Genomic DNA, 13,350 nt, shown 5'->3' with positions numbered 1-13,350 from the left:
TCCAACTCTGTGTTGACAATGACATCCTGGTGTGACATCATCACCTACGGCAACTTAAACCTAATACATCACGCTCTCTCTCTACGTTCAATGATTTAAAGTGGCCAAACGTTACAATATAAATGATAAACATTTAATTTCATTATCTGAAATATGTTATTTGGAAACTGTAGATTAAATACTCAAGTACAAGTTAAAATAAATGATGTGATTATTGAAAGTTTATGAAAATAAATTCCTAGGTGTAATAATAGACCATAAAATCTGTTGGAAACCTCACATAAAACATGTCCAATCTAAACTGTCAAAGAAGCATTTCAGTCATGAGTAAAGTAAAGCACATTCTGGATAGAAAATCACTCTACATTCTCTACTGTTCACTAGTTTTACCATATTTAAATTACTGTGCTGAAGTCTGGGGAAACACTTATAATTCTACACTACAACCACTTTTTATACTCTAAAAAAGGGCCATAAGGATAGTTCACATTGCAGGTTATCGTGATCACACAAACATATTATTTTTAAAGTCAAAAACATTCAAGTTAAATCATCTTGTGGAATTTAAAACGGCACAATTAATGTATAAAGCAAAAGGTCATGTACTTCCAGGAAACATTCAAGAACTGTTCTTTGATGGGGAGGGGGGTTATAATTTGAGGGGAGAACTCAATTTAAAAGTTCTAAATGTACGCACTACCATGAGAAGACACTGCATCTCAATATGTGGAGTGAAACTGTGGAACAGTCTAAATGTGGTGCTAAAGCAATGTCCAAACATGAGACAATTGAAAATGTAAATTCAAGCTGATGTATAAGGAAATTATGTTCACGAGGTACAGGGATGAGGAAGGGACTTGATATTCACGGGTGTTTACATTTTAATTACATTTTTTTCATGTTTTACATATATAGTTTTTGTTTTTTTGTTTTGCATATATATATATATATATATATATTTTTTTTTGTATGTTTTAAAATAGTACACTCATTTGAGTAGTGGAAAAGGGGTAGGATTAAATAAGTGTATACTTCTTCCTACTCCTTTTCGAACATGTAAATTGAGTTATGTTTTGCTTTTGTTTAGTTATTATTTTGTTTGAGTTATGTTTTTGATTTTGTTTATTTATTTTTGTTTGTATTCATTTACATGTTCGAAATAAAGATTTCAAATCAAAATCAAATAAAAATATTCTAAAATCATTAAAGGGTACATGCATTGCTATTCCTAGCACTATTTGGGCAACTTTACACAATTCCTGTGAGTCTATTGAACACATCTGTAAGGTTTTATTCAAAAGAATTCATTGTTTTATATTTCTAATAAAGTACTCAAAAGCCAAATTTTTCTCACTTTGGATTTCAGGCTGTGTTGGCCTGGCTCCGCCCATAAGCACTTTGAGTGACAGTCATCCACACAGTCTGCGACTGGCACAGAGAGATGGAGAGAGACTGAGGGGGATACTAATTAATTTCGCCACAGGGGGCATAATCCCACGGGACAATGCATTGGTAACACGGAGAGACGACAGCGTATGTGTATGCATGCTCTGTCGCGAGTGTGTAAACTAAGCAGGGGCAGACAGCTGAGGAGAGATCGCTCAGAGAAACGCAGCGTATGAGCCTCTTATCTGTTTCTCCCTCTCTCCCTCTCGTCACTCACTCTCTGCCTCTCCCGTTTGAGGAAGTGTCTGGTTTCACTATGTGCTACAACCACAGAGCCAATCGGATCACAATCAGCTCCATCAGCTCCCAGTTACGTCACCGAGCGAGTCAAATCAGAATGACCTAATTAACTGGAGGAGGAAATTGTCTCAACTGAATGAGAGCAATCCGCCAATATGGTATTTAGAGACACAGACCCATTGATACTAACCCCTATTACTATATAACAATGCTAAACACTGAAAAAAGCCATTTATAATGCATGTCCCCTTTAAGTCTGCTATACGCCATTATCCCGTTGTGTGTGATTATTATTTTCTCACAGTAGTGTGTTTGTTGTTTTTAGCTAAATTGGATAGAAAACAGTACTGTGCAAAAGTCTTAGGCACCCAAGGGTACAGTAGATTATTTTATTTTTAATGAAAAAAAGAAAAAAGGTATTAGTGTGTAATGTACTCTTAGGCCCTGTTTAGACGGAAACGCTAGCAGGTGAATCCGCAAAAATATTTTTTCTGATGTGCCTTTTGTTTATACGGCAACAGTGTTTTTACGGGGAGAAACCGCAAAAAAGTGAGACCACCTTCCTGGGTGGAATTCCTAGAAACGATAAACCTTTGCGCTATCATCTAAACTGTCAAACCGCATAAAACTGAATTGGATGATATGAAATTGGGATGGGAGAAAATATAGAAAATGGGAGAAAACGTGGATAAAAAAAAAACATCTCTTGTCGTGGAATTAACACAACATTATATATATATATTTTTTTTTATTATTTTTTTGAAAACCGATACCGATCATTTCCGATATTACATTTTAATGCCAATATCGGCCGATAATATCGGACATCCCTACTTCGTACCTTACGACAGCGACTCCCAAAGCAGAGCCCAGGTCACCCGTCCTTGGAAGGCGTCCCAGGATGTCTTGACTATTATTTTTCCAGTTAACCCTTTCACTGCCGCACTACCAAAACGGTTAACCCTTTCACGGTTAACCCTTTCACTGCCACACAACAGCCGGCGACCGTCGGTTGTGTGATAGTAAAGGGTTAACCTTCTGTCGTGTGGCAGTGAAAGGGGTAAAGGGTAATCCACCCTAAAACAGACTTCACATATTGAGCACAGCGTCAGTTCAGGCAGGTCACGGTAGTGGAACATTTGCATGTTCCTGGGCCCTCATTCATCAACGTTGCGTACGCACAGATATGTGCTTAACCCGTGCGTACGACCATTTCTAAGCAAAGTGTGGGATTTATCAATTTGAACATGAACTTGACTTTGTGCGTATGTCTACGCACAGCCCAGAGCATGCGTAGCTGACGCCCTGTGGTAGAATATGGGGACTGCAGACGGACGGCATAGCTCTCTTCAGTTGCATGCATTAGTTTCAACGCGGAAATAAGCTTCCGTGCATTACTCCCGACACTGGCGCGTGTTCTGTATGAACCGTAATTCATTATAGTTCATTGTGAAATAGCGACAGTAGTGTAATTATAACGGGCTCATGCGCGAACAATAGGTTGGCTTGCTTGTTTGGCACGGGTGCAGACGCAGAACACCGACCTCCAAACGCGATTAAATATTGTTTCAAATAAAAAGCGGCATACTATTATTTTGTGTCATGTTTCCAAATAAGATTGGCCACAACGAAATGCTTTCTACTTCAATTTGTTGGTTACAATAGATTACCTCGCTCCGTTGAAACTTCACTGAGACTAACAGTAAAAGACAGACGTGCTCCGCGCACAGACGTGATAATAATAATAATAGCTTCATTTTATATAGCGCCTTTCAAGAGACTCATGCAAGGTTGCTTTACATAGATAGGGGGGGGGAATAACAAAGTAATAAACATAGTGGACAGACTATGTAAATATGATGATGGGATTCAATAGCCCCTTTCCTGACTGTGATGCACCGAGTGAATCCACAGTCACTTGCTCCTCAATGGGAAGGACTGGTTCTGGCCGAACCGTTCGTTATACAAGAATCACAGAGACGTTTCAAAGGTACTCACAGTTGCACAAGGGTTTCGGACACAAATACGGGATGGTTTGAAAGCTCGGCGTTGCTAATAAACATTTTAAATATTTTTTATAAACTGGTAAACACTGCATTATTTCCGGCGTTGGGTGCATGATGAGCATGCGCTGTGATCACAACCAGGCAGCCAACGCCGAAAATAATGCCGTTTTGAGCAGTTTATACAAAATATTTAAATGTTTATTAGCAACGCCAAGCTTTCAAACCATCCCGTATCTCTGTTCGAAACCCTCGTGCAACTCTGAGTACCTTTGAAATGTCTCTGTGATACTTGTATAACGAACGGTTCGGTTAGAACCAGTCCTTCAGGGTAAATCTAGGTTCGTTTCCTATTGAGGAGCAAGTGACTGTGGATTCACTCCGTGCATCACAGTCACGAAAGGGGCTAGGGATTCAAGTTCGCGTTTTTATTGATCACATAGGCAGGCTATACATGGCGTATAGGCTACATCAGGGGTTCTCAACCTTTCTGCTGCCAAGGCACCCCTGTGTCCAATAAAATATTCCAGGGCACCCCTACATACGATAAAGACTTTTCCGGTCCTGTCTTTTTGTTTTTAATACAAATAGACCTCCTGTTCACTATAAAGTGCCACGTTTTGATATATTGAGCTTTAAACTTTAAGTACATTTTTTGGAACACGCAACCTAAAACACCTTCCCCTCCCAAACCGTTCCTGCAATTGTTTTATATTGCATGATGATCATGGATACATTTATTATGTATTGTATTTTTTATGTTTAAATATCAACATCATCTGTCTGTCCACCCTCAGTACATTTACTATCAATATAATATAGTCGTCTGACTTCATCATTTTTCAATCTTTTCAAACGCACACACACAGAGGGAGAATGCCCCCTCCTTCCCAGTCTCTGTCGCTCTGAACAGGGCTTTAGCTTGTTGTTAGCTTATGCTAACGGGACATTAATTCCGTTCTTAAACACGACGTGGTCATAAAGGAATGGCAAGGATTGCAAAGCATGTTATATGCATTTGACCCGTTACGGAATAAAACAGCAGGGATTTGTTTTGGGTCGCGAAAACACTATCCTTGCTCTGTTTCAATGTGCATGTTCACTGTTCCAGACGCTACTGCTGCTGAGCTGAGAGACGCTACTGCTCAGCCTGCTGTGTGGAGATGCATCCTTATTGGCTGTGTGCTGTAGAGCGGATATGAGTCACGACACCACGGATTTTCAAAATAAGAGTATCATAATGACCTGAATGTTGCTAGCTGTCGGAGCCTAGTTATTATAGCTGAAGCTGCGCGTGGGCAGAAATGAGACCCGCTATAGGATTTTCAAAATAAGACTGTTTTTTTAAAGAAACATTGCCAGGCATCTCGCGGCACCCCTGGCAGCTCTCCGCGGCACCCCTGTGTGCCGCGGAACCCCTGTTGAGAACCACTGGGCTACATCATACATGGCAGTGAGATTCATTGTTCTTGTATATGCTCTCGTATTATTGTTTATATAGGCTACCCAATACTGACATCAAATATGGCTCTAGAAATCATATGCAGCAGGTAGAAAAAAGACGGAAAATCCGTCGCGATTTGGAATAAAATTGAGGAGAACTTTAATCCCTGGGTATTAATCGAACAAAACGGGAAAAGGCAGTCATATTCCAGCACCGTCTTTATTAGTGTTTGCACTGCCCAGGCAGCAATGGTTAATAGATATCATATCCGACATCACCGTACGTGTACATGTCTGTCAGCCTGTCTCGTATTTCTCCATAACACCCTTCCCTCGGGTCAGTCCACTTTTCCACATTTCATGGGGGTGTTCCATTACCGTATATGGTTAATCGGGCGGTTCTGGTATGCAAATACTTAAAACTGCACGAGCTCCAGCTTAGGAGCAAGGTGATATTTATCAAGACAGGTGTGCGTAGGACCTGTGTACGCACGTGTGATAAATCCAGTTTTTTTTTGTGCGTGCACGCATTCTAAATTCTGTGCTTAAGAACGAAAATAGAATACTTTCTAAGAACTTGATAAATGAGGGCCCTGGTATCTAGGGACATCTATGGACCTCAGGGAATGTATTCCCAGTGTCAGAAATATTGTGTCTGTTACTATGCTTGAGTAATTTGTAATGAACCAAAGGAGAATATAAATTATAATTATAATTTTTTCCATATTTGACTGTGAATACAGTACAGAATTTTGCGATCCAAACACATGCAATATAAATATAGAATATCAGGCGTATAAATTGCCTTATTATGGCCAAGTCATACATCTATGGATCGGCCCAAATCTCCTCTTTCCAATGTTAAATCCAAGTTAAATCTGGATTTAGTACCACCAGGCGCCCGGTACAGGGCAGCAAAGACCGTGAATTGTATCTACTGTAAGTACAGTTACTTTTGTATAATCCATTGTCCATAGCTCTGAATTTTTTTACCGGATTGAGACGCTTTTTTCCCCCTAGACGTTTGCAGAAAGGTAAAGAAACAATATACGTTGTACTTTATGGCAATAACGTTGAGGTTTGTTCGCCCTGTGAGATATAATCATGACATTCACGTCAATATTTGTAAGAAAAATGGTTGGCCTGTGGCTGGTGTGAGCTGGGTAATGTAGTTCTGTTAAATGTAGACTTCCATCGAAACCCCTGGGTCTCTTAACACTTTGATTGCCAGCTGTGTTTTCCTTTTTACCCCCTTGAATGCCACCATCCACTCCAATGTTAACTTAATATCGCCTAATCTATGTTTTAAATTATGGCTATGTGTCTAATCTGCCCGTCGCTTATCGAAGACTCATTTTCCAGTCAACATTGTCAAGGCAGATTGTTCTTTTATCGCTTCATTTCCGTTTGATAGCATTTTGAAAATCACTCGTTTTCGCGGAAAAAACAACCCATTCTATGATAATCGTCTTTTACTGGAATATTCCAGAACGTTGTCATTTGTCTGCCTATTTATTAATCGTTTTCAAATAAACGCTAGATGATCGATAGTATATGTGTGCGCACGCACGCTCGTGCCGCGCGCTCATAATTGCTGCTCTTATTTCCTGATGGCTTTTACAGTCAACAGCTATATCACATATAGGGGAAACGCTTATATATCCGTGAAAACGAGTCTGATTATCCTAAGACTGATAATATAGATTCCTTACCTGAGGTCAGATGGTATCCAAATGGTTTATTCCAATTTCCGATCGCCATTCGAAAAAATCTCTCATTTGATTGATCCATTGTGTATACAGTAAAACACATATTCGCCGCGGCACCAAGGCTCCAGAATGAACTCTGGTAGACCCCGGTTACATCAGTGAGAAGTAAAATGTGGAGTCAGAAATCCTTTCTCCTTCACTTTCATTGAGTCTAATCCAAAAGGGTGATTTACCATCTGGGAGACGATAGGGGGCGCTTTTTTCACATCTGAGCGCCGGCGGTGCCTGTATCTCCATCGGTAGGCTCGCTTGATGCAATATGATTTCAGATCGCTAATAAAAAAAACTTGAGTATTCTCGTGACGTGGCATTAAACGGTCGGGGGGTAAACCCGAGAAAAGCCGCGAGTGGCATTCAAAGTGTTAAGACTACAACGATTTCATGACTGCTTCCTGTCCTCACGTCTAATACTCGCTAATAACACTTAAAATCATTGGAAAACAAACGTAGTGCTGAAAATATACACTTTCACTGCTGTTTTGATAGGGTTAGGGTATTTACTCTTGGCTACATTTGTAAAAACGTAATACAGACTATTGATCTATTTGTGACGTTAAATTAATCTTGATCGGGCTTAAGAGGTTAAAGGGATATTTCACTTTAGTAGAAAGTTTTCAGTTTACCTCTATGTAAAGTGATCTACAATTAAGCTAGCGACCTCTTGACTTAACTTGACTTAAACCCTTTTTCTCTTTAGGGAGCATAGGTCATTCATGAAATCTCTCCAGCTGGTTTGTTGTTGGGCGATTTTCTCTGCTTCCTTCCAGCTAGCGACCTCGCCCTGTACATTAATCTTGGGGACCTAGTCTAAATGTCATACTTCTAGTAATAGCTAGTGAATTACTGCAATATTACAGGAAAGGAAGGCCAAGGCCTCTCCCTTAAAGGAGCCTATTTTAATCCCATCATTCTGTTGTGTGAAGAGAACATTCCCTGGGTGATATCAGTGAGGAGTGCAGACCTCTAGCGAACCACAGATGCTATTTCCTCAACTATTTTCAACTGTAGCAGGTCCAACTCGAGGAAAGTTGAAGAAATGGTTGAGTAAATTGTGTCTGCAGTTTACTAGAGGTCTGCTCTCCTCTCCTATATCCTATTTGAGACAGGAATACAGTCTATAAATCAATGTAAAATTGGTTCTGCAAAGCGCACATTTTTAAAAGCGCCTGTTTTGACAGCAATCAGAGTCTTGATAAATAAGACTAGGGTTTTTATCTTGTCAACTCTGCTGTCCTCTTGTGTTGGCATGTAGAATTACATATTGAAAAGGAACCACTGTGGGCCTGTTTAGAGTCTCTAGGTGACATCACCGAGAGGAAGAAATGATTGAGGAAATAATGTCTGCTGTTGACTAGAGGTCTGTCCTCTCTGTGATTATGTCACCTCAAAGGTATTTCTCTGTGTGCCGATGTGGCTGAGCTCTCGAGACACGGAACACGTTGGACATAGAACAAGTTGAAGGAGATGGTACTCCTTCCATCTGTTGTTTATCCTATTTGAGACAGGAATACAGTTCATAAATCAATGTAAAATGGGTTCCTCAGCCAAATAAATATATATATAAAGTATTTAGATTCTTTGACGTGAAAATGTTTTAAAACACCTGCTTTTACAGCAATAATAGAGCCTTGCCGAATTACGACCCAACAGAGTTTTTACCGTTCCACTCTGTTGCCCTATGTGTAGAATTACATATTGAAAAGGAACCACTGTAGTCCTGTTGAGCGCCTCCGCAATTTGCCTTGATAGTGTAATTTTGAGAGGTGATTGCTGCATACGGTCATCGTGTCGGTCACTTGAAAGTTTTGGTGTCGGTAAACATCAGTCGTTTTGGATCCGAAAGGTCGACGTGCACCGATAATAACTAGGGATGCCCCGATCACCTTTTTTTTGCCACCGATCACAGATCGTCTATGAGCCATATCGGCCGATACACTGCTGATACCGATCGTTTTTGTTATAGCAGCTGGCAGTATTATACTGTAGGTCTAACACAGGCATTCTCAAAGTCCGGACTCTGTTCCAGATCCGGACCGAACCACAACTGTTTATGCCTGGACTCTGAGCAAATTATACTTTTCATATGTATTATCTGTATTATGTGCGAGACAGCGCCAACACGCGACGAGTCGAAATTCTCCACTATATCCAGTATCCACTACAAACGGCGTCTGTGCATGTCCCACTGCTCCACTGTCTGTGTGTCTGTCTACTCTGCTTTGGCCAATCACATTCCCCCACCCCACAGTATGCGAATCAGAGGCAGAGTAGGGCGGGTCTTCCCGGCATGCTCGTTGTCTCTTTCAGCGACCGGCTGGGAGAGTGTAGCGGGGCTGGGAGAGTACTTATCTCGACTGGTCGTCCAGCCCTATGAATTTCATGACTTTTCTTGTGATCGCCTTAGCCTTCTGACTATTACGCTTATACGCACGGGTGCCCTCTAAAGTTGTTTACGTTAGCGGCCGCTTTGGTTCTTTCTAAAAAAAAAATTAAACATTTATTTATTAGTCATCAAAGGTACAGTTGAATACATTACACATTGAATGGCACATTTTATATTTTCGCCCTTCCCCCCCCTCCCTCCTGGGTTCCCACAGACATTGCAAAATTAAATTCAAGGACTTTCTCAAAAAAGAGAATTAAAAAATAAAAGGGATACAGTTCACTTTTAAGTGCTGTTTTCTATAGCAAAAATGTATAATAATAATTAATAAAGAGTAAAAAATACACCTTTAGTCGGATCCAATATTTATGGCTCAAAGCCAATCTCCGACAATTAGCGCTACCTTGTGTCAAAATACAAGTACTAAGCATTTCAAGGACCTTGTACGAACCCTCCCCCCTCCCTCCCATTTTCCCTCCCCTATCTTGCCCAATCCTACAAATGCACAACAGGAAACATAGAACATACAAACACATATCTCTCTCACTCATCCTTCCTTCTTTCTATTTGTACTCTTCACGGTAAGCTTAACGAACTCTCCATGCTCCTCTGGGTGATGGGACTTCAAGTGTCTTATTAAATTTGTTGTGTTGAAACTTTTTACATTGCTTCCCCCATGAGGTATTTTATCCTGACATACATTGCAGACATTACATGTCTCAGACACTTTGTAATAGTTCCACACTGCCGACATGTTTTACGTTAGTTAACATGTGACAATGACACCAACTCCGCTGAGAATTGGCTCATGTTTTTCGCATCATCGATCGGTTTTCACAATCGGCGACTAGAAAGCATTATCGGAATTCCCCAATCTCATATTTATACTGAATATCGGCCGATACAGATCGCTGGCCGATCGATCGGGGCATCCCTAATAACCAATTCTGATAACTAAACTTTTGTTGATACCAAGTAGTAATCCAAACCATTACTTACACTGTACAGCATAGACACAGACCATTATTTGGGGGTCATTATACAAAATTGATTGAGATCGAATCCTGTTTATTTATTTATCTTTTAACACTTTCCGTGCCGGCCGTGTTTTCCTTCAATGATATAGCACTTGCATTTGTGAACGCATAATCTATGTCTTAAATTATGGCTATGTGTCTAATAGGGGTGGACGGTATGGTCTAAAATTTATATCACGGTATAATTTGAAGCATAGACGGTAACGGTATATATCACGGTATCAGTGTTTCCGTTAGAATAATTTTTTTTGCCTGATAGGCAGGCTATATAAAGAATGACATCCTCAAGGCATGTAGATTTATAATATTTTAACTTAAAACTAGGCTACTTTTGCGTATATAGTCATTATATTCCAAATAAAATAAGTCCCGAGTCGAGACTCCGTGCTGCTCCCATTGCAACAGCAGGGCTGGATGCTGGATTTTGCTAGAAGCATATGTAGTTGCAGAGCCGCAGAGCCAGGGGCTCTTTCAGGTCAATTCAGGGCAATTCAGCCGTTGGGTGGGGGGGCGCTGTTGAGCGGCCTGTGACCAGACCTGAAAGAGCCCCTGGCTCTGCGGCTCTGCAGCTGCATGCTATTTCGCAAATCCACCCGCCGTCCTCCCGGCTCCCGCTGCAGCCGTCGTTATCATAACGCTACACACATCATAATGTTTACAGCAAACTGTAGTTGATCACCAGGTATGTTTTATTAACGTAGAATAATTCATATAAGAAAAACGATAGGTAAGATCTCTTACCTTTCTCCACTGGTTAAAAATGCCAGGAACTGAAATTGAAACTTGCTGTGCGCCGCGGTGATATGTGTTTATTATGAAATTACAATTGCGTGTTGACACGCCCAGTGCGCCCACTGCGCGAAGCCTCCTAAATAACTTTTTCCAGTTTGCACATATCTATTATCTATGACTAATTCCATCTATTTTTAGGGGCAAATGCGATTGAAATAGTCGCGCTGTGGTTACATGACGATGACGTCATTGCTATTTTAGAGCTGCACTACCGGTTACACGGTATAGTCAAAATCCATACCGTAGAGCAAATTTATACCGTATACCGTTTATACCGTCCACCCCTAGTGTCTAATCTGGACGTCGCTTATCAATGACTTGTTTACAGTCAACATTGTCGAAACGGATTGTTTTTTAATCTGTTCATTTCCGTTTTATACCATTTTGAAAATCGCTAATTTTTTTTTAAGTTTCAGGAAAATATAAAGATTCTATGATAATCACCCTTTACTGGAATATTCTGGAATACACAAAAAACGTTGACATTTTTCGGCCTATTTATTAATCGTTTTCAAATAAACGCTAGATTATCGATAGTATATGTGTACTTATGCACGCTAGAGAAGCGAGCTGACGAATCTCATTCCTGATCAGCACACACACACACACATAGGGCAAACGCTGATATCTCTGTGAAAATGGCTCTGATTATCCTAAGACTGGTAAAATAGATTCCTTACCTCAGATCAGATGTTCTCCAAAGAGATTATTCCAATTCCTGATCGCCATTCCAAATATCGATCGCGTTTATTGATCCAACGCTGCATACTGGAAATATGTCGGCATGAACAAACGACATATAGCGTCGTTGGCATTGAAAGTTTAACATCCTTCTTTGTGCCAAAAATGCAGGAAACCAGGTAACTTTGCTCTTGGTGTCTTTTGTGGTGATTGTAGGGGAAATTGTCTCATACTGTTTTGGTATTTATTTGCTCTGCTTAGTTTAATTTAAATGACTCACACTCTCTCCTCTCCCCCCCCCCCCCCCCTCTTCCTCTGCCCTCCAGGCCATCTGTACAGAGGCAGGCCTCATGGCCCTGCGAGAGCGCAGGATGAAGGTCACCAACGAGGACTTCAAAAAGTCCAAGGAGAACGTGTTGTACAAGAAGCAGGAGGGAACACCAGAGGGCCTTTACCTCTAACCTTTCAACTGTCCCTTCATTACCCTCCACCCCTGACCCGTGTCCACAATCGCTGTGAGAGAGAGAGAGAGAGAGAGCGGCGGAGGAGACAGCAGTGGTTGTGTCGTCTGTCTTTCCCCCTGTTTTGATATATTTTGTGCATGTTATGTTTGGCTTAAACACCCCCCCCCCCCCCCCCCCCCCCCCTTCTCTTGTTACCGTTATATGATATTACAATAAAGAAAGAAAGAAAGAAAAGAGTCCACCGGTGAGGAACTGTCGTTGGTTATTGTCGTATTGAGTTCATCTTTGCGCCTTAATAACTGGATAATTAATCACATGAATTATTCAATTATTTCAATCACTGTAATGTTGCCCTCGGTGTCGGTTGGCCTTGCGTCTGGCATAAGCTGATGTACATAGTGATATGTGGGTTTCCTTCACTCTATTACTCATTCTCTTTCTCTCACTCTCACACACACACACAGAGTATATAGGCTAGCATTCGTTTCCTCATTGCAATGTGTGACATTTTAGAGACCCGAGTAATGAGTAATGTGAATGGCCCAAGGGGGACTGCTCAAATGAATGCTGCTAATTACTAGAATACACCAAAATGACTCCCATACACTTTGTGTCGCCACAGATGCACACATTTAACTCTGTGGGGTTACAGGAGGACCGTGACGGCCCCCTCACTGCAGTGCTCTCCTGGACATGGCGCTTCCAGAGAGGCTCCCCCTCGAGTGGACTAGTATGATGCTGCATAATCTCAGTGCATACATTTGTAGGCCCTACAGTATGTTCGAAAAAAGGCTATAATACACAACCAACATATTGAGGTGATACAGATGGGCAATCAAAAATTATCAATTAATTCATACTTATTAATAGTACAATGTTAGCTCATTCCTCCCAACCCACATGCTATCCATGGTGGTTTTATCCTATTGGTTCATTCCAAATATTGCTGAAGACGATGTAGTCCCCAACGTTATCTCAAAAGGTTGTCCATATCATTGCATATGATATGGTAATGGTCCTGACATTAGCAAGGAGCAGATTTGGCTTTCATTGTGAGGAAAGCACATTACAATATATTTATCGCTGCGGGTT

General features: G+C 40.9%; 1 protein-coding gene across 2 annotated transcripts in view; it reads left to right on the top strand.

Annotated features, from left to right (window-relative positions):
• The window catches only part of LOC311227912 (26S proteasome regulatory subunit 4), a 47,948-nt gene extending 35,528 nt beyond the window's left edge, over positions 1 to 12,420 (top strand). For both annotated transcript variants that reach the window (XM_084313772.1, XM_084313773.1), the window contains one exon: positions 12,121 to 12,420. In XM_084313772.1, coding sequence (XP_084169898.1) covers positions 12,121 to 12,255 — 135 coding nt within the window. In that variant the 3' untranslated portion in view covers positions 12,256 to 12,420. The remainder of the gene's footprint in view (positions 1 to 12,120) is intronic.
• The last annotated feature ends 930 nt before the right edge of the window (positions 12,421 to 13,350 follow it).

The sequence above is a fragment of the Notolepis coatsorum genome (genome assembly GCF_963971535.1).
Source record: "Notolepis coatsorum genome assembly, chromosome: 5".
NCBI lineage: Eukaryota > Metazoa > Chordata > Actinopteri > Aulopiformes > Paralepididae > Notolepis > Notolepis coatsorum.
This window is presented reverse-complemented; position numbering and strand designations above follow the sequence as displayed.